Raw genomic sequence first — 21,979 nt, forward strand, 5'->3', positions numbered from 1 at the left:
GGAGAAGGTGGTGGTGCCTCCTCCACTTCCTCCACCACTGCCAATGCCGCTCATAGGAGAGTGCATGCCTGGAACACAAACAAAAGTATTCAATCAAATAATTCTAATCAAAGAAATAAGTAACCATACATAATCTATTCAAAATCCAGTGACAGTGATGCTACATATCTAGACACCAATTGATTTACCTCCAGGTGAAAACTGGTTGGCCCCCATTTTTGGGCTTCCTCGGTTTCCGCGGTGACATCAGGAGTCCCTGCTGGGGGCCACCCATCCTGGGGCTCCCCGACGGGCTGTTCAGGCCACTGAGCCCAAACCCGCCGCTGCTCTGAAATGGTGGCTGCTGCGGATGCTGCTGCGGATGCTGCTGCGGTTGCTGCTTGTGGGTGTTGCTGTGGGTGCTGTTGCTGGGTGCTGCGCTGCTGCGGGTGATGCTGCGGATGATGCTGTGGGTGCTGCTGCATGCCTTGGCCTGGGTGATTCATGGGACCCATCTGATTCATCTGCCCCCATCTGATTCATCTGCATCATGCGGTTGCCGCCGCCTCCGCCGCTCCCTCCGTACATAGAGCCACCACCACCCATTGGACCCATATGACCCATGTGGCCCCTGCTCGTTCATGCCAAAGCCCCTGTTCATGGCACCCATCCCCCCACTGGGGTTCATGTTCATCTGGGCATTCGGGTTTGGGCCTCCCATGCCCTGTTGTCTGATGGTGTTCGGCATCATGCTCCCGCCCTGAGATGAGCGGTAACCGTTGGGTTCTCTGTGAAGAAGGAGATTGAAAATAAATAAGCAGGTTTGAAAAGTGACAAAAGAAAACTTGAAAATACTGTTTCCGACCGTCGCCGCTCTCAGGTTAAAGAGGTTTAATATAAATGCAACCAAATCAGGAGCTCCTGGATGGAGTCTTCTCACTATTCAAAGGACATCGGTGCATAAAAGCTACTTCAGCTACTACTTCAGCTATTCATGCCACATGAATGCCTTGGCTGCCTGCATAGATACGCTGGAAGTGCTTTTTTTTTTTGTCAATATAGTAAATGACTTCCTTCAGTGTATGTGTGTGTGTGTATTCTCAGTTTTTCTGACCTCTGTAGCAGGTGAGTGGAGATGAAGCCTTGCGGCTCGTTGCTCATGGGATGGCGGGTACAGCTTGCTCTTGGTTTGGGCCGTGACCGGAGTGCCGTCGGACAGAGAGAAGCGGTACAGGGGCGTCTCGGCGTGACCCTGGAGAAAAGCTGCCGGGACAGATAAAAGGAACGATTAACACCGTGAAGCACCTCCCTGATAACAAAGGTCATCCATCACTGTCAGAGTCCCAACTCTGTGATTACAGTGAGAATCAATGTTGTATAGCTCAGACATTCATATTCATGAGATCAATACTGATACACTGATGCATGAGGTGTGTGTGTGTGTGTGTGTGTGTGTGTGAGTGTGTGTGCACGTCTCATTGACATTCAGTTCCTGAGTGGAGGTCCCAAGCAATAATTAAAAACATATAATTTCAGTCAGTTAATACAATGGTCACAGTGACTGTAAGTATAACACTGAGAGATAGAAAAACACTTATTAAATACAACGACGTTCTGATGCTTTTGCCTCAAGGCCTTTCATTGTGGATATAACAGCAATTAACAGTTTGAAGCACAGCTAATTCTACTTGTGAGTGTGTGTGTGTGTGAGTGTGTGTGAGTGTGTGTGATCACAGGACGTGTGACCCACCCTCGTGGTAGTGGCGTTTGTGTGACCACGGCTGCCCGTCGCTGTGCTGCAGGAACATTTGAATGCAGCGCCTCAACAGATCCTCCCAGCCCGGACGCATCGACGCTCGCAGAGAGTTCTGGTCGATCTGGATCAGTTTACCTGCCGGGGAGAGGACGGAGGGAGGGCGAGGACACAAGAAGACGTGAGTGAGACGAAAAAGAAAAATGGTGCCATGGTTCTTTTGAGCTTACTCGGTGTGTTCAGTGAGTTTTTAGGTGTGTGTGTGTGCGTCACCTCACCTGAGAGCTCATGCCGAGTGTTGAAACTCTCCGTTCTCTCCATAGCTGACACCCGTCGGGCGACACAGATCATACATGACTGCAGGTCTGCACATGAGAGGAGTAACGTGTCATAATCACTGAAAAATGAACAGCAGTTGATTTTAGACAATTCGATATAAACGTCTGGTGTTACCAACCTCTGCCAAGAAGGTTATATTATCATCGGCATTTGTTTGTGAGAGCGTGGCTTAGGGGGATAGAGCGGGTGTTCTGTAGAAGGTTGCTGGTTCGAATCCCACTCTATCCCATCTGATCCATCTGATACTGAACCCCTAAATAGCCCCTCATAAATGCTGAGTGTTCTAAAAATGTAAGTCGCTTTGGACAAAAGCGTCAGCTAAATGACATGTAATGTAATGTTTATTTGTCTGTCACTTAGCAAAAACTAATGGACAGATTAAAATGGAACTTGTATGGGTCAGGAGAGACACCATTAAATTCTTGAGCAGGGGAGGGATAAGGTGCTTTTTATCATTTATCTCAGACAATAATTTATTGATCTTAATTATAAGAATCAGTCATGTTTAGGGGATTCATATTTAGTAAGTGAAAGTTAAATGTAGTTTAATAAGGGGACTGTTGGAACTTGATGGAGGTATGAACTCTACTCAGTATCATTCTTATTAAGTGATAAACCAGCTTTACATTTGTAAAGCAGATAACTAAAAAAAAATTGTAAGTTAGTGTTTGAAAGTGGGAGAACATTTGCTTAATAGGTTGATTTGAAAGAGTTAGACGTAAATATTTGAATATTAATTTTCACTTATTATAAACAATGTAAATAACAGCTTGTGTTTGAAATGTTTTTTAATTTTATTTCTACAAAAAAATCCTTACCTTGTTAAAGATTCTTTATTACATTTACTCGAATGAATTTAACTACAAATACAAATATTTGTCCTGTTCACAGGTGTAACTTGTTTGCAAATTGTGTCTCCTCCTTCCCTGTAAAGTCCATTCTTAGTACATTTTGGGGTTTCTACATCACACTTTTATAATTTGGAAACTTAAACATCTTAAACATATTTCAAACATTCCCCTTGAGTTGACGAATTTAAAAACAGCCTTCTGGCGCCAAACTGTTTATCTTTCTACAGTGATGTTCAAACACCAAAGTGAGGAAACTGTAAAACTCATTTATGAGGAAGTCTGTGTGATGCCAGCGTACCTTCCCCCTCCTCAATCATGGCCTTGGGCTGGGTGAGGGCGAAACACTGCATGGTCTCGTAGCGTGGCCCCGCTGGCCCCTCCTCCATGGGGCCGTGGACGTGGCCAAACTTAACCAGCATCCGGCAAGTGAAGGTGTGACTCTTCTGTCGGGCGGCCTCGCTTCCCCACGACACCCCATTTACTGAGAGGAAGCACAGGCACAAACAAACACATCACGCTGACAGAACTTTACACTAGGAAGTAAGATGGAATGAGCATGGAACTCCTGGGACTGAAGGAGACAATATAAACCCACATGGAGGTATGAATGGATTGCCTGTAATCAGATATCACACAGCTCACACACCCTATCCTGCCACAGATGCACACAATCAAACACACACAGACACAAACACACACACACACACCAAACAAAACAAACAAATCAAACAGCAACATGTATTTTCCCTCTTAAATTGAGGAGCAGAAGCCTCTGCTGCTCCGATCCCCGGCTAAATGGACCATTGGATTAATGTAGCCAAGGTGTCGATTTCCAATATCTCTCGCTCTCTGTTTGCTCTGCAGCGGGCAGAGGCCAGGGACACTCAGCCATCTATCCTCATTTAGACCCTGACTTTTCATCACAGCTCACACACACACACACACACACACACACAAACACACACACATCAAGAAAAGGGTCACCTTCACAAGGGGGAGAGGGAGGAAGAGGGGGGAGGGAAACAAAGGCGAGGCAAACTTCAGAGAGACATCCAACTGTCCCTCCAAGGTCTGAGTGAAGCCTTATCGGGGGCCTTGAGTTGGCCGGAGGTTTCTGTCTGGCAGGTGCAGGGAGGATTCGAGTGAGGGCCCCGGGAGAGCGAGGCATGTCGAGGAGGTGGGATGGCGGTGGTGGGGAGGGGCCAGCTGATAGCGAGAGGTGATTTAACAAGGCCTTGGCTTTCTCTCCTCGACAGAGCAAATGCAGCCCGCTCCCCGGGGCGGACATCTCCCCTCAGACACAATTAGCCGACAGTAAGGCAAGACAGAGGGGTCAAAAAAGCACGCCGGCCAACAACAAAGGCTTGCTGCGTGTTAGGTGCACGAGCGTGTGTCTATACTTGTATGTGTGCATCATGGATCCCTCTGTGTGTGTGTGTGTGTGTGTGTGTGTTTAACTGTGGCTGGCGTGGTCAGCGGTCATCCCACAGGAATGTGCAGAGGGAGCGTATTTCATTCATGGCTCCAAAAGATAATGAAGGGGCAGAGTAGCAGAGCGAGACACAATGAGGGGTGGGAAAGCAGCGCGAGGCTGGTTGAGAAACAGACAAGCACAATATCCATCTTAGTGGGCAGCCATATTAAGTATGAATGAGGGGGGGAAAAGTAGATAAGAGGCGAGTCTTAAAAGATAAAGAGAGTGAGCGACTAGGAGGAGCGTGCAGCGGGAAGAGGAGGAATAAGTGAGGGAACGTGTCGATGACATGTCGGAGCCGCGGCTGCTTAGGAACATTACTGCAGAGTTAATCAAATCGCAGGTTCAGTCGAGCACACATATCCATAATTAATCAGCTTTATAAATAGTGCTCTGTGCACAAGCTCCTGGGTCCACACACACACACAGCAACTTCAAAAAATGCAACCCCACCACTGACACAGGCATGTAAATAGCTGATAAAACATACATATGCTCATGCAAACACACGGCGAATTAAGTAGAGGAAAGTGTGGAGGTGCATTATTCAGCAGTGAGTCGTTTCCAGATGGCTGCTATGGGGTCTGAATAGAGCTCAGGCCTGTTTTACACTGTCTGGACCAGTGAGTGTGACTGACAGCTGCGCTACGCTCCGCCTGCTTAGCACCGAGTGGGTGGGTGCTTCTGTGCACATGAGTGTTTTGTCAGGTGTGTGTGTGTGTGTGTGTGTGTGTGTGTGTGTACGTCTTTCCGAAAAGCTCTCATGCACACGAGCAGTCGTCCCAGGAGCGCCTGATTATAATGAGAGAAAGACTTAAGAACAGAGGAGCATGAATAAATAACTGAGCATGTGTACGTTGACCTGCGTGCCGAGTTGCTGTACTCTTCGAAGTTTGTTTTGTAGCTCGGCCCTGCGAAAGATGTCAAGCAGGGTTTGCTTCCATGTGAGTGTGTACGTGTGTAAATGTGTGTGTGTGGATGTGTGTGTGTTTCTCACTGTTAGACTTGGGCAGGTTCTTGTGGAACTCCTCCCTGTCGTCCTCATGGAGAATGTTGTACACGCTGGTGTTGATGAGCTCCTCCTGTTTGTACTGCAGGTACTGCGTCACGTTGTCCGACACGAACACGACGCTGCCCTCGCGGTTCACAACGAACAGGAAGCCGTCCAGAGCCTGAGAGGAGAACGGCGGCACGGGGGAGAGAAAGTCACCACCAGACATTCGGCCGATCAAAGCCTTGAATAACTATCTTGTATTCAAAGCAGGGAGGAGGGTCTGACTCACCTGCAGCAGCAGCGGCCCCAGGTGGTCCTTGTCGATGACCCCCTGACCCGTTGAGGACACGTCTGACTTCTGAACGTCGTCATCGTTGGACGAAGCTTTTCCTGTGGGAGAGGAAAGCGAGGGAAAAAGAAAACGGAGGAAAGGCATTACAAAAAATAAAACTGCACCAACAGCCACTTCCAGCCCTGTTAACTACAATGATGACCAAAAAAAAGAGCAAAGTAAAAACGCAAGGCGATTGCATCGATACCTGGAACCGGAGGAGCCAGCCAGACACGCACTACTCTAGCTGCACCAGCAGGGGGCAGCGTTTCTCAATCTCCACTTTTTTATATTTTTTTAGGGGGGATTCAAAACTACAGGTGAGGAGGGAGACGGACGGAGGCAGGTTTCTCTGAGGAGCCCGTCAGGAGGAGTAGAGGGCTGGGTGCATGTGGAGCAGGTAGCTGCCGTCCTCATGCTTTATATTCAGTGTCAGACTCCGAGGGACTGTCTGGTAGGCTGGGGCTGAGAGAGAGAGGGAGAGAGAGAGAGAGAGAAAGGGAGAGAGGGAGAGGGAGCGCGGGAGCGAGCCGGAGAGGTTGTGGAAGCTGTAATGGTGCAGGGGCAGGAGCAGAGACACCTGAATTAATGGAGGGGCTGAGGCTGATGGAGGGAAAGAGAGACAGACAGATAAAGAGAGACAGACAGGAAGGACTGGGGCTGAGGCAGAGTGGTGTGGACGGCGACGGGAAAACGCCTGCTGTATTAATACAGGGCTCAGTCTGAGAGGCGGGGGCTGCTCAGCCACAGGAATCATTCTATCTGATTAGCTCCCGAGGGGCACAGATACCCACACAAAGAAAAAACAGCCATCGCTGCCTACAGCCAGGCTCTGTGAAGTCAGGTAGAGAAGGACTGAAAGAACGAGGGAGATGAAGAGGAGCGAGAATGAGACATAAACAGAGTGTGAGGGGGACAGAACGAGAGAGGCTGCACTCCATCAGTTCACTCAATACCTTAAGATGCTGGAGGCAAACCTGGAGATGCTGCAACTCATTGTGCTGCAATACAGATGAGACATGTGGGGGGGAAAAAACAGGGAAGAGGAGGAGGAGGAGGAGGAGGAGGAGGATGCAAGAGCAGGGTGCATTAACTCCAAGTGAGATGAAGATTGGGAATGGTTGTAGGGGAGGGAACAAAATGAAGACTGGCAGAAAGCAGACTGAAAGTGAGGAGAGGTGAAGAGGAACAGGTAGAGAGCGAGAGACGAGTCTAAACGCCCGTGTCATTATGTCTTCACTTCCTGTAACTATGGCAACCTGTCAGCAGCCAATCGGGGCCGGCTGGAGCCTCTTCCCCTTCCTGTCGAGGTGGCAGACACTGACTGAGCCAAGCAGAAGCACAAGAGCAAAATTCACCACCGTGCTCTTTCCGCCCTCCCTGAAATCCACCTCGAACGTAGAGAATAAAAAGTGAACCCACACACGAGTCTGCACGGCGTGAATTCAAAGTGTCGGTTCTGCACCGACGCTGCGTCTGCAACGTAAACGTCTCAGCCGGCAGCTTTTTAAACAGTTCACTGCAGAAAGCCACTGCTGCATAATCGAGACGGAACTACGACAACAGCAGCTGTAACAGAACTAATAATTTGGCAGCTCAGCAGAATGGATGGGCATGTGATTACCTGCAAACGTCCAATTAAACAGCCCCTGGTGAGGCCAGTGCACAGCTGGCCATGCACATAACGCACACACACACACACTCACACTCACACACACACACACACACACACACACACAGCGAGCGCGAATGACAGCTTCACAAAGCATTGCCAATGTTTCCTTCCAAACATAAACAGTTGAGGCTGTGAAATTTGTGGGAGATGAATGACTGATTCGTCCTTGCACCTGGGCTCTGAGGCATGAGTACATATGTGTGTGTGTGTGTGTGTGTGTGTGTGTGTGTGTGTGTGTCTGCTAACCCCAAGCTGCCCCCCTCTCCTCAACCCTTTACCTCATGTTTCCTACACACACACTTCTTAACAGTCCGACTGACGCGCGGCTGCAGCTGTCTGGCTCCAGCCTTCAGGTTTTCAGACTGTGTCCACTCACCCTGCTCTTTGATCTGCCGGATCTGGCGCACCGTCTCTTTGAGGATGGCACATTTGTCTGGTTTGACGTTGAAACTGTCGATGTCGCTGAGGTTGGCAGAGATCAGCTCTGCCAGCTCCTCGATGTATTTGCTCTCCTGCTCCCGACGCTTCCTGTCACACCTGCGGGGGCCAACGTGCAGAGATTAAAGCTGAGTCGATGCTACTCTACTTTTTGCCAAAATTGGCCGTGATGTTTTTTTATATATAAAAACAACACAGTGGCTCCTTAGAAGACAGAAAGTTGTTCAGGAACTTAGTGCCCCTTTGATCAAAGTGAAACACCAAAAACTAAAGTTGTGGGCTGAAGATTTGAACAGAATGACTGTACTTTTGAAAGCTGCACTTTGCATGTCATTTGCGGATGTTGGTAATTGAACAGTAGTGAAACAAGCTTAAGTTAAAGGAATAGTTAGACATTTTGGAAAATATACTTATTTCGATTCGACTCAGATCTGCACCCAACATACGAAGCTACAACCAGGACATAATTAGCTCTGCATCATTTAAAGAAACAGCCGGAGAGGTGACTGACTTTGTTTGTGGGTGGGTGGGGGGGTGGGGGGTTCTGTGCTGCAGCATTTCCGGCAGGAGGCATGTTAGAAACGTCATCTACTCACTCAATGTCATTGACTCACTCAACTTTCCAGACATTTTCCTGCCGTATTCTCTCATAGGCTCACCCTGACATTTTACTCAGGGGGGCGGGGCCTATCGTTGAAAGTTCCAGGACCGACTCTGACATTTGCTTTGTCACATCCAGCCCATCCGGAACGTTTCTGGGAAATGTCTGCAAGCAGCTTTATTCTTTTTTGACATAAAAGTGAATATAGGTGTATATTTTCCAAAATATTTTACTTTTCATTTGACTTATTCGTTATGCTCTTCTGCATAAACGTTTTTCGTTGTTTGGATATTATTTCTACTTGAATCACACTTTTTTTGACTAATTCTCAAGATCTTAATTATAAATCATATAATTAAATTCAAGTGCTTTTTCTACCCAAGCATTACATAACATCTTTGAGCACTCGGTTTGGTTCTTACTCGTCACAGCATACATCCACAGAAGGAGCCACATGGCCGGGGCGACAGAAACCACTGACCCAGTAGCCCACTTTCCCCTCTCATGTGCTCATCAGACACACTCACCCCAGACCTGGCGTGTCGCAAGTGGAGAGCTTGCGCTTCCGGTTTTCTGAGCTCAGAGGCTCCATGGAGTTCTCCCCCAGTCCGCTCATCGTGTACACATATCAGCACCTGAGTGGAAGGAGCACACACAAATACACAGGTGTGAATAAGGGTTCAACATTATTTAGTCCCTTATATCACTTATTATTTAGGTAATTGTGAAGGGAGAAGAAACGGGAATCTTCTTTTGTGAATTCAGCTCAAATAACACCGACAAAGGCAGGTTGTAATGTGGATACAGTGCAAAGACAGTGCACAGCAGAGTAAAATATGCTTAGATCATGCAAATCGTATTCTCCTGGCAGACTCTGACGAACATCAACATGTCTCGTCGGCCTCCTCCTCTTTGGAGAATATGAGAGTAAGCGTGTGAGGCTGCATTTGTTTGTGTGTGGGCTGGTGCATGTATGAGTTCATTAGCTCATACGGTGCCTCCACACAGATACACACACACACGCGCACACACAGGATTAGCGGCGTCTCTGATGATAAGCCACGCTGCACAACTAACCCCGTTAGACAGCCGTCTGTCTCCCATAATGCATCACATTTCGTCTCCAGGAAATGAGCTGATGAAGGTTGTGTGGGGAAGAGGGGCAGATGGGACGAAAGGAGGCGAGGAGGTGGGAATAGAGGGAAGAATAGGAAGGAGTAAGGGAGGAAGGGAGGGAGGGAAGAGAAGCCGGTGTTGTGAAGTGAGCTGTGATTGGTCACTTTCTTTGCCACAGTGACAGCAGCTGACACTGGGGAAAGGTAGGAGGGAGGGAGGGAAAAGAGGATGGAGGGAGGGAGGGAGGAGAGGAAAGTAAATGGCGAGGGGATAGAGAGAGAGAGCACAAATATAGTGGGAGACAGAGGATGGGGAGAGAAAATGCAGAGGAAGAAATGAAAAAAATGCCAGGGGGGAGAATCAGAGCGAAAAGAGGCGGAGGCAGTGGGAGGGAGCGAGCCGAGAGAAAGAAAGATAAAGGCATGTCAGAGAAAGACAGGAGGCAAGAGGAACAGGTGAGAGGAGGAGATGTAACATTCACACAGTCTGCTGTGGATTCTAAACGCATGTGTGGCACACCGAGTGGGCTGAAAGCCTCCAGTACCCCTCTTAACCTTCACAGCCAAAGCAGCCTTTTCATTCCATTGATTACATGGTTATCCTCTGACCAGAGCACTGCCTCTCCTGCATAGCAAATCAGGCCAATGGCAGGGGAGGGATGCCGGCCTGTTATTTAATCATCATGCACCATCATCATCTCATGGCTTGTGGGATCAGAGCTGTCGGCGAAAACGTCTGATTGCATTTGTGTTGTTTTTTTTTTTGTTCTTGGATAGTGCGTGTTCCAGAATCCAGCTGTTGACTCGACCACATCTGGCCAAAAACAAGCGGTAAACACACCCTCTTATTGAGGCGGGATCAATATAAAAAGGGTTCTTTCATGCGATTCTTCCAGGACCAGGTGAAACACGAGACAACAACGGGGAATACTCATGACTCTTCTTCTAAAAGGCAGGCAGGCTCTGAAGATGCGTCGATCCTCTTGCTCAATCCCTGCTGCTTTGAGTTTCTTTCAAATTCCTCTTTTAATCCCTCCCTCGAGTCCCTCCCATCTGACTGTCTGTCTGACTGTCTCCTTGCCTCTGTCTGCTTGCCTACCTGCATCTCTTCTCGCTCCTGTCTGCCTCCCTTTGTGCCCGTCTACCTGCCTCCCCTCCGCTGCTCATCATTAGACAAACCCCCCACTTGCTGCTGTCTGATGAAACCTACCACGAGGGAGTCGACACGAAAAGAGGAGAGGGGAGGCACAAAGTCGTAGGGTTCAGAACTCAAAGAGCCAAAGCAAAGTGTTTGAGTGAAACTCCATCTTTGCTCCTCTGTCGATCCAGCCCGCCCGCCCGTCTGCCTATTGATGGAGTTCTCAAAGGGGGAGTTGCTCTAATTGCGGAGTGAATGAGGCGGCCCCAGAGAATGGTTGATTAGGAGGCTGCTGAATGCCCCAGGGAAATGGGTCACCTCCAGCCTGGCGCAGGCCGCCCGCTTTTCCAGTGCACGGAGAAAGTCAATTACACGCCACAGGCAGTGGGGCCTGGTGGCACAGAGGCAGCGGGGCTGCGGTGGGTACAATAGAGCAGCAGGGGGCAGTGGGAATGAGACACGTAAAGAGGGAAATGGGAGGTGGTGATGGAGGACAGAGGCCACGGGAGGCAGCGCTGGGCATGAAGATGCCAATTTAAAGTAGAGATGGGTTGAGGAAAAAAGTAAATGGTAAGTTCGTTTTTCTACACCTGGGCGGATATTGCATTTGAGATTAGGAAAACATCCACAGAAATGTAAAAAAGTAAATAAATAGTAAGATGGAGCCCAATCTAATGATGCCTGCTTTTTCAACACCAATTTGCACTTTGTGACTTTTCTGAATCAGCTATGAACACTTTGGTCTTCTGATATGATCGGATATGCAAACCACAGACAGATCACATGACTACTCCTCCCCGCAGAGAAACAAAACTGGTGGCTGGCTGCAGTACAGGTGTCATGAGCCACACTAATAGTCCAGTACACTCAACAGACATTATGTAAGATTGTTTCTATAATGTTCTGTAGTTTTATCACACTGACTGAAAGCTCAGACTGACAGCCATCGGTCGAGCAATGGCTCCAAATGACTTCACCATTGCAAGATGGCAGCGCCCATATGGCTTCATTTTGATTGGATTCCTTGTCCACCTTTCATTTAAAGTCTTTGGAATAATTAACAATTTATTTTGTTAATTAGCTGTCAGCAGAGAGACTCCTGTTCTCCTGCTGGTCAGTACAGGCGACTGCACCCATGCAGGTAAACACAACTCAACTTTCACACTAAGCAGGATGAAGTTTGACCCGATTCTCAACCCTGATCTTGACCTGAGGCGATTTTAGGGGGTCAACGCCTTCACGCTGACAGTTGACCCACATATTTTCTGGGTCATTAGTCGGGGCGTGAAAGGAGGATCACTCGGGTCAACACTGCTGATGGCCTCACCTGGGGTGAAAGCTAAACTCCTGAGGTCTTTCCCAGGACAGCCACCTGCCGGTGACCCTGCAGCCCAGTGGGAGCACCGCTCACCAGGAACCACAGTGGATTTATGTCAAAACCAGGGGAAGCAGCTCACCTCATAAACCTGACAGCTCGCAGCCCAGTGCCGTTCACATGCTACGGGGTACGGGATGGCAAGACAACCAGTAGGAGACAAAATGCTGACATGCTGGCTGACAGAATATCCTCAAAATAAACACTTTGTTTGATAAGATAATTAAAAATGATACTTTTTGATTATAAAGAAGAAGTTTCTCTAAAATGTTTTGAAGATATTCATGATGTCCAGAAGCCCTGAACTCAGGCCAAGGCTTCCTTTTTAGAAAATGTAAAAGTAAATGATTTAATTATAATAGATGATATGTGATCTTAATGGATGCAAGAAAGACAGTTATTCAATTCATCTGTGTGAATGTTTAGCCTTGATGCTGCTGCAGCCTTTTCATGAATCTGACTGAATTAGCCTCATAACTGGTAACTGCTCAGAGTGACATCAGTGTTATCACGCTGTCTTTTTTGGAATAATAGGAGGCATGTGACATTTCAGCCTCTTGGTTTTTCTGATTAGCTTCAGTTCCCTGTTGGAATAATCACAAAATGTTTTATTTACGGTAAAAATAAATGAAGTTTGCAAACATTTTATCGTTTCTCACAATAATCCTGGAAAAGGGTTGTAGAGTTTATTGATTTAACATTTAATAATAACCCATCTCACCCTTTCCACCAGTTGCCGCATTGGGCAGACGTTACCAAGTCCCACTGGCCTGGAAAAAAACATCGACAAGAAATCCTTTATTCCCTCTGCAGTAACCACCCTCAACAGTTTCAAAATAAGACGCTGCACTTCAACCTGTTTTGGTCAGCTGCTGTTTATAACAGTCCCTTCTTTATGTGCCTATTCTGGAATTTGGTTTAGATGTGTGTCATGTGTTCTGAATGTAAACCGTGTGTATTGTTGAGTCTTGTTTTTAAATATGTACTGTGTGTTGTCAAATGAGAATTATGTGTTGTATATTTGAGCCCTGTCCAAAGGAGGATTTCTGTCACTTGGGACAGACAAAGTTTACGTATCTGTCTGTCTATCTATCTAATATTTATTTTTTAGAATGTGAAAACTAAACTAAGTTATGTTTTTAGATAATCAGATGGAGGGAGAAAGTTTTATTTCCAGAGTTTATCCGGCCTCTGACAGCTGTTATTGGCTCGATCCCTCCCTCACAATGAGCAGCACAGCTAATGGATGGACGGATTATACAAGTCACACAACGCCAATTTCTTGACATCTGTCACAATTATGGCTTTGCACTGACTTTACTTTTTCCCTTTTTCTCTCAGTGATATAGTAGAATCTTTTTTTTTGGTTCTGCCTCCGAATACACAATAAAAATGTTTGCAATATGATGAGCAAGGCCTCAATAACACTGCAGAGTTCAAACTCACAGACTCTAGGGGCAAACGCCATTAAAATGGATGAACAGCAGCTAAAGACTGAGAGCAAAAAAATTAGATATGGGAAGAAAGGAAACAAAGTGGAGAGACGACAGACCTCCCACGACACAGTGAGTCAGAGCAGAGGGAGGGGGGGGGGGAAACAATGCAACAAACAAGAAATGTGTCGGAAAGAGTAACCGGGGGCAGATGACGAGTGCACAGGAAAATATGAGCAAGACGAAAAAAAATACTACCTACTTCTTTATTTAATCTGTGTTGTTCTTAATCTGCACAGTTCTATTGCAGGCTCAACATCACCTGAATCATCCCGGATTTGTGTATAAGACAGTTTCAAGGTTAACGCAGGAAGTTTTCTAAATCTAAGTGAAAGGCACGGAAATATTTGATAAAAAGCTGAGGTGCCATTAAAACTCCCGTTGTTTGACAAGCGTCTCTTTCGGTTTGTTCTTGTTGGGGAAGCTAAGACGACATGAAACGAGCGGGAAGAGGAGAGAGAGACAGGGAGGGAAGGTGACGGTGTAAGCAGGGCGGGAGAGCTCAGACTGGGTGATGCAAATAGCCCCACTGTCTCCTCCCCCGCCGCCCGCCCGCCCGCCCGCCAGCCAGCCGCTCTTTCATAATCTCTGTTGACAAAACAGAGGCACACGGCCCTGGTGTGGCCTTGTAAACTCACACCAGTGACATGACCAGAGCTGCAGCTGCTTCGCTTTGACGACTCGAGCCACTAACTGGTTCCTGCCGCCTGAGGATGAAACCGGCTCAGATTTCCACGAGTGATTTTGACCGACGTCTGATCTCAAATCAATTCAGCTGATTTAAATTGAAAGAGTCTAAAACTAACACCACAAACTGTAAAGTAATGAATAATCATAAAAGAGACCGGAACTTACATTCTACTACATGTCCATGTTGTAACTACCATCGGAGTTTTTCAAACTCTTTTGAAGTTAGTAATTTAGAGTGAAGGATAGTTGGTTCGCGATATTGATTTATCGTTGAAATTTTTGCTTTATGTAAACTTCTGATTGATTTTCTATATCAATCAAGTCCAGTGGAAGCTCTGTGTAATCCAGTTCCCCTAAGCACATGCAGTTGGCTAATTCAGCCCTTTGTTAATGGCCGCCACAGTGAACCCTCCTTATTCTAACTGTACCTTCAAAAGCTTTTGACTGTTTAAGAACCACATGAACCAGGAGAGTTTTATTCCCGTTCAAGGCTCAGAAATTATACAGCTCCAGGTCATGAGACATTACTGAGTGTATTTGCAGAATAATTAATGGGATTTATACTTTTGGGATCCCTGAACACCTGGAATGACTCATTTCACTTTACAGCGTGACCTGCTCCTCCTCATCTTCATCTTCATCCTCACTGATTTTACCTCCTGTTCGTCTGGACATGGACTCTGACTCCTCTTCCCCTGTCAAACCAACCTCACTGTACTTACACAACCGCTCCTGCTATCTGTGCAACAGCAGCACGTCCACAGAAGAAGCATGTGTGAGGACGCACGTGAACGAAAGAGAGAGTGTGGTTAGGTCTGAGTACATTTGTGTGTGTGTGTATGTGTGTGTGTGTGTGTTGTTGTCACCTGCAGACACGGGTAAAAGATTAATGCTCTCTTCAGCCTCTGTGGCAGGTGGAGCACAAAGAATAATTTGACTTCTCCTCCTGTCTCCCTGCCGTCTTCCCACTCTCCATTTTCTCATCTGCCTTAAAAAACCACTTGCTCAAGCCTCTTCCAAAAGATCCAGAATCAAAACCTCAAATACAAAGACACCTTCATAAAACATTTGCTTTGCAAAACACACACATACACACACGGTTCTCTGAGCTCAGGTCAGGAGGATGTTGCAAGAATGTGGCAACATGGAGAAACTGTCTGTGGTGAACCGCTCAACCTAAACCTACTGTAGCAGGCCGTTACCATGCCAACCCTATGGGATGTGAGCCCACCTTGTAACGGGGCCGAGATGATGGACGATCCGATTCCCTCTTCCTCTTCCTCTTCACTCTGGGGGTGTGGTCCTACGTGGGCTGGTCAATTGAGTCTGGGGAGGAAAAACAAAAACAAAAAAAATAAAGTTATGCTCAACAGTGCACATTTTTGAGGAGCGATATTAATCAATAACAAGTGATATTATTAATCAGCGGCCTGAAGACACGTGCACAGGAAGCTGCATTAACAGCTTGATGAGCAGGAGCAAGTGTGAGGGAGCCGCGGCTCGCTGAGTGCCTTTGTCTTCATTACGGCTGCACACGTACAGCGCAAAGACATCAGGGCTCCTACGCATTTGCATTAACACAGATCGCTCCCACGGCCAGACCAACCACACACACACACACACACACACACACACACACACACACACACACACACACACACACACACACACACACACACACACACACACACACACACACACACACACACACACACACACACACACACACACACACACACACACACACACACACACACACACACGTTATATTTGAAAAAAGGATGTGAAGACACAAGCTTTACAGGAAACCGAATGGTCAAAACCTGAAAGTGACGACAGCATGTGATCAATTATTCAGTCCCCAACAGTAAAAGGTAAAAGAAAGTGCTTCCATGTCTTTTCCACTAAACGTGCACCCCACATCCATAAAAATGGATTTAAACATCAAAGAAACATTATTGTTAAATATCTCTGATGCTTTATGGACTCAGAGCAAGAGAACGAAAACAGACCAGTAGGCTGTTTCATGGCTCTAATCCCAAAAGTACATTATAGGCTAATTTGTTTCAATTTAGGTCCTGATAAGATACAACATGTGTGTGTGTGTGTGTGTGTGTGTGTGTGTGTGTGTGTGTGTGTGTGTGTGTGTGTGTGTGTGTGTGTGTGTGTGTGTGTGGACACGCATGCATACGTGACTGTGATTTGGAAACGCTGCGCTGTTGTAGTACTTCAAGTGTTCTGTCTAAACAATCATAAGAGAGTATCCTGTGTGGGGGGGGGGGGGGGGGGGGGGTGTAGCCATGGAAAACACGGGGCGTTTCCATGACACCCTGTCATCAGCGCCAGGATGTCTCATGTTCAGCTGTGCCTGTGTGCGTGTGCATGAGAGTGAGTGTGTGTTAGTGAGAGAGCGCATGCAAAATAAGGAAAGAGAGAAAGTACGTTTACTTTCATTTTAGCGAGAGAATAGTTTCTGAGCGCACTTTTTCATTTTGGGTTGTGTGTGCATGTTTTTTGTGCATGTTTCTGTGTGTGTTTGTGTGTGTGTGTGTGTGTGTGTGTGTGTGTGTGTGTGTGTGTGTGTGTGTGTGTGTGTGTGTGTGTGTGTGTGTGTGTGTGTGTGTGTGTGTGTGTGTCGGTCAGTGTGTGTTTTGTGGACCCAGCCTCAGTCACTCAGTCTTGTTAAAAAGCAGCAGTTTATTATTTAATATTCTTGTTTATTATTATCTGTCCAGTCAGATTCTTTGCTGTATCAGAGCTGCAGTTAATCAATAAACAATCAATAAAACACAACAAATCAGCAGCTGATGTTTAGACTGACTTTTCAAATTCTTTAATTTTCAGTTACTTTAATTTCAATTGACTGAAGAGGAACTCAGATCTTTTAATGAAGAAACATTTGTGTATAAAACTCAAATCATTAAATTGAATAATACACAGAAAAGAGCTTAATGGAGATATATGTCTATTGTGAGTTTTACATAATTTGTCATGATCTTTTTCATTATAGCATTTGATGGTTTTGACCTGTGCATTAACGTGTGAGCAGCAGCAGTGACATGCTGTAACTTTACACTGGAGGCGGAAGCACAGGATGTAGACAGGGTGGAGCAGGGGGGCTGCTACAAAGTCCAAAACTGTTGAACGGCTGCACACTTCACTCGCTTCACCTCTTTCACTCAGCGTCTGTAGTTTTACTTTTTACAGTCAGGATGATGCTGGTGCTGCTGCTAGTGCTACTGCTGCAGCTGCTGCTGCTGGGTGGAGCAATTTATTTTCTCCATGTCGTAAAGAGTCCCAGATGTAAGAGTAGTGCAAAGTTACACGGGAAAACGGTGATCATCACAGGTGAGTTGAGAACTGCAGAACTTCCGCCACAGGATTAACTATTAACATGCACACACTGGAAACTGCTCCTTTCCATCTGAGGACACAGAACCAGAGATATGAATGATATTGGTAATAATGATAATTGATAATGATAATACTATTGATATTTTTCACAGGAAATATATCAGAAGGCTTCAAATCTTTTAAAACCCATTTAGATTATGTAATATATTTCTGTGTTTGAACTTTGTCCAGGAATATCAACCATCGAAGAGCAGCGTGCGTTTTAGAGGCGTGTCCAGATCAAGGGTTTTGGATTTGAGATAGAAAAGTCATTCTTCACAACAGCTGCTCACTACAGAGTCCAGAAGTGTCTGCCACAGAAGATCTAGATCAGCTGCTTCCAGATGTAGTTTCCGAGGTCAAGAATGAAAAGCACAACCTCGACGTTTGTGCCAAAATAGACAAGAACGATATCAAAGTTAAAGAGACAAAAACACTTTGTTCTCAGAGTCCGCACCTCAGTGTCCTGATGGTGACAGAGGACAGTCGCTGCTGTCCCAGTCCTCATTCATGTCCAAACTTTCATAGAAATCTAGTCACAGCTTTTGAGATTTTTCAATCAGGACCAAACTGGTAGATTTAGAGTTCAACCACGTTTCAATCATGACTTCAACAAATCGTCCCTCCTTGACTCTGTTGTCCTTGTCCAGGAGCAAACACCGGCATCGGTAAGACCACGGCGATGGACCTGGCCAGAAGGGGGGCCAGAGTGATCCTCGCCTGCCGGGACAGTCGGCGAGCTGAGGCAGCCGTCCAGGAAATTGTCCAGGTGAGGACACAAGAGCTTAGAGGTCAGGAATATACCCCAATTATTTACATTTAGGTTAATTTTACTTAATTTAACATGACTAAGTAAACCCCCAAAAAATTGTTTCTCATATTATACGGCCAATGATACGAGTGTATCAACAACAACTGGTGTCCCTCAAGGCTCCATCCTAATTCTTCTTCTCTTTTACATTAAGTATGTAATCGCCCTGTTATGCTGATGATTCACAGCTTTTCACAGCAATTCAACCTCCTCATTTCTTATCATTAGCGATAGTGCAGTGTAGTTTGTTGAACTAAAACAACACAGCTGAGAAACAAACACTCATCTGTAAGAGCTGGAAACCATGTGAAGATTGAGAAACTTGCTTTTCTAACCGTGTCGTGAACAGGAGACCAAGAACAAACAGGTGATCTTCATGCAGCTCAACCTGGCCAGTCTGAAGTCTGTTCGATCCTTCGCAGACAACTTCCTGCAGTCGGAGTCCAGGTTGGATCTTCTCATCAACAACGCAGGTCAGGCCTTATTAATCTGCATGCTTAACAGCCCCGTGTGGACAGATTTGTTGTGGGAGACACAGCTACCTGGGATAACTCTTAGAATAAAAGTTGTGTGTTGTGTTAAGTGTGTTTCTGGTGTTTTGGTCTTCAGGCCTGTTGAACGCTGGGAAAACGGAGGATGGTTTCGGGATGATATTCGGCGTCAATCACCTGGGTCACTTCCTGCTGACGCTGTTGCTGCTGGACCGGCTGAAGGCGAGTGGACCGAGCCGTGTGGTGAACGTGTCCTCCAAAGCCTTTGAGGCTGGGAAGGTGGATTTGAGCTGTCTGAGGACTCACAGAGATTTGGCTTTGGGCAGTACCAACTTCCAACTCCTCCGGACCTATGGCCACAGCAAACTATGCAACAACCTCTTCACCTACGAGCTGGCAAAGAGACTGCAGGGCAGCGACGTCACCTGCTACAGCGTCCACCCAGGTCAGTTCACAGCAGCAGTCAACCACTGACTCCTCAACTCGTCTCACATGTTTGCTGGTTGCCTGTTATGTCTGGAGACATTATGTTCTTGAGTTGTTCGTCCTCCCGATGCCGGTAATGCGATATCTTAAGAGTGCCTTGAGGGAATTTCCTCAAACTTGGTTCAAATATTCTCTTGGACTCAAAGATGAACTGGTTAGGTTTGGTGCCTGGAGGACCAAGGTCAATGTCACCAGGGGGCTCTGTAACTTAGACATTCACACAGGGATGTTTTACCAGCGGTTTTTCTGCAACTTTATATCTTAATATTTTCTCTTCACTTGTCTTAATTTTGACTAAGAAACAGCGATCACTATGATTGAGATTTTTTTTGTTGTTACGCACATTTAATATTTCTCTCAGTAAATGTCTCGTCTCTCGGGTTCTTTTCTCTCCAGGATACGTGAAAACAGAGATTGGTCGTAACTTCAGCTCCTGGTGGAAGTTCATCTTTAGTTTTACCGAAATCTTCACTAGAGATGCTGTGTCTGGATGTCAGACCACGCTCCACTGTGCCCTGGTACAAGACATCGAACACCTCAGCGGCCATTACTTCTCAGACTGCACCCCAATGCTCAACATCGCGTCGAAGGCTAGAGACGATGCTGTGGCCAAAAAGCTGTGGGAGCTCAGTGAGACCTTCTGTGGTCTGTCTTAAAAGGAAAAGTCAAATCTGAGCTTCGGCCTTTTTAGCTGGTGAATGTAACTCACGTTTTTCACCTGTGACACTTGGGCTGCTCATTAAAGTGCAGAAAGAAAAAAATACACAAAGTCTGAGTTTTCTTCATTGCAATTTTTACACATCTCTCACGAGTCAATACTAATAATATATAATAAAATTGTTATAAATGTTTGTATTTATATGAATGTATGCATGTGTGTGTGAGTGCGTAGAGCGAACTTAATGCCTACCAAGCCTGTGTTGTGTATGTTTACATGTGTGTGTGTGTTAGCATGTGCCTGTGCACCATTAATCGTCAGCAACCTGACCGCTGGCTGCACCCGTGATTGGGAGCAGATGGGGACCGTTGGTGTGTGTGTGTGTGTCTGTGTGTTAGAAGGAGGAGGGGTGCGTGCTCTAGTTTAGGTGATGTATGGACTCTCACACCAACAAAGACCCTCCTTCAACCAATGTGTTTCCTATTAATTGAAAGGGAAGAATAATGGAGTCGGCGAGCGACTGCTTAAGCAGCTAGAATTTATAGCTCGGCCGTGACAAAAAGTAGCCGACTCCATTTTTTATGCGAAAGTGGGGTAAAAATAAAGAGTGGTACTATGTGGCAGCCACGAGCTGGGATGAGAGACCCTTCAGTGCAATCATCCCTGCTCGCTGTGCTCGCTCTGACACAGCCCTGAAAACTAGAGTGAATGGAATGTTGTTTGCAGCACGTGGAGATGCTCATAGTGGTGTAAAGCCTTAATCATAAAAGCAGTGTGAACAAGCTTAAGATGCAGAGGTCAATGGAAAGAAATGTGAAGCTTGCAGTTGCTGAAGTCGCCTCTCCAGCTCTCGACTCGTCTGTTTATCTCCTCGCTTTTCGTCAGTTGAGATCTAAACAAGCCATCATCCTTCCACTGTGGGCATGTTTGTGCTTTGGTATGTCATCAACGCACACTCGAGCAGCACAATGAACATCTTGAATAACAGCATCGTGCTCTTGTTAAGAATGCAAAAAGATCCAACCAGAGTTTACTGAGGAGGCTCATATTAACTCAAGGAAAATGTCATGAGGCACAAATCTCACCTCAGTGCCGACTCTGCATTTAAAAGCTGTATTAGTATCAGAGTATTAGAAGCCACCTGATGCTGATATTAGGGGGTCCAAAATGTCCCATCAAAGTTGCTGATTTAACTCCGTTAGTTAATTTGTTTTGAGATTTCTCCCTTTAAATCAATGTTTATTGGGGCTCCTCTTGGTTCCGATTTACTTTGTATTTCCTTGAAACTCATCCAACCTTAAGTCAAAGCTGCCATAAGTATTAAACTTAATAAGGCAGAGGATCAGCCAAAAATAACTCGAATGGCACTGAATAGAGCGCATACCTCCACCAAGGCCAAACAATTCATTAGGATAGAGGGAAACCTGTGTCCTCCAGTTTCCTTCTGGGCTCAACAACCTGTCGATGATGATCCACATCGACCTGTGCTCTGATGACAGTGGTCCTCCTGAACACCACATACACACCAAGTGATGTATAATTACTGCACATTGAGCCGGTGGATCGAGCCCCGGCCGTGGCAGGAACAGAATATCAAGGAATGGAGACTTACTCAAATAGTGTGACCACTGTAAAGATGCACAGATGAACTGCTCTTATAACGCAAAGAGGGTTGACACACACACACACACACACACACACAGACACACACAAAGCTTCATCGGTCACTTCAGTCTGAACCAGGAAGAAATCTAAGAGTGCCACGTGCTGAAGAAATGTGCGAACATGGCTGTTTGGGAGCGAGAGTATGACAACCTCTATCTTTGGGTAACAAAGTCCATTTCAACATGCACACTCACCAGTCTGCATGTTTTATGATTGTCAAGCAGAGGAT

General features: G+C 46.3%; 2 protein-coding genes across 2 annotated transcripts in view; one reads left to right on the plus strand and one right to left on the minus strand.

The window, feature by feature from the left end:
* Nucleotides 1-424: 424 nt before the first annotated feature.
* LOC128442013 (nuclear receptor coactivator 3-like) overlaps nucleotides 425-21,979 on the minus strand; it is a 49,096-nt gene continuing 27,541 nt past the window's right edge. Inside the window, 11 exon segments of the mRNA XM_053424176.1 lie at nucleotides 425-767; nucleotides 1,094-1,149; nucleotides 1,151-1,242; nucleotides 1,730-1,870; nucleotides 2,011-2,097; nucleotides 3,221-3,403; nucleotides 5,394-5,568; nucleotides 5,680-5,780; nucleotides 7,773-7,933; nucleotides 8,963-9,070; nucleotides 15,478-15,572. Of these exon segments, the coding sequence (XP_053280151.1) occupies nucleotides 500-767; nucleotides 1,094-1,149; nucleotides 1,151-1,242; nucleotides 1,730-1,870; nucleotides 2,011-2,097; nucleotides 3,221-3,403; nucleotides 5,394-5,568; nucleotides 5,680-5,780; nucleotides 7,773-7,933; nucleotides 8,963-9,051 (1,353 nt within the window). The 5' untranslated portion in view covers nucleotides 9,052-9,070; nucleotides 15,478-15,572 and the 3' untranslated portion in view covers nucleotides 425-499.
* Nucleotides 17,346-20,203, plus strand: LOC128442014 (retinol dehydrogenase 12). Its single transcript, XM_053424177.1, has 5 exons — nucleotides 17,346-17,594; nucleotides 18,290-18,408; nucleotides 18,800-18,923; nucleotides 19,060-19,386; nucleotides 19,824-20,203. The coding sequence occupies exons 1-5, from the start codon at nucleotides 17,459-17,461 to the stop codon at nucleotides 20,081-20,083; spliced, it is 966 nt and encodes a 321-aa protein (XP_053280152.1). The 5' UTR covers nucleotides 17,346-17,458; the 3' UTR covers nucleotides 20,084-20,203.

This window comes from Pleuronectes platessa, chromosome 6 (assembly GCF_947347685.1).
Source record: "Pleuronectes platessa chromosome 6, fPlePla1.1, whole genome shotgun sequence".
In the NCBI taxonomy this organism is placed as follows: domain Eukaryota; kingdom Metazoa; phylum Chordata; class Actinopteri; order Pleuronectiformes; family Pleuronectidae; genus Pleuronectes; species Pleuronectes platessa.

Bases quoted from the DNA above. Each gene is read 5' to 3' on its own strand.
- LOC128442014 (XM_053424177.1), top strand. From the start codon at position 17,459: ATGATGCTGGTGCTGCTGCTAGTGCTACTGCTGCAGCTGCTGCTGCTG. The intron at 18,924-19,059 runs GTCAGGCCTTAT...TTTGGTCTTCAG, and splicing joins TCTTCTCATCAACAACGCAG to GCCTGTTGAACGCTGGGAAA. The intron at 19,387-19,823 runs GTCAGTTCACAG...TTTTCTCTCCAG, and splicing joins CTGCTACAGCGTCCACCCAG to GATACGTGAAAACAGAGATT.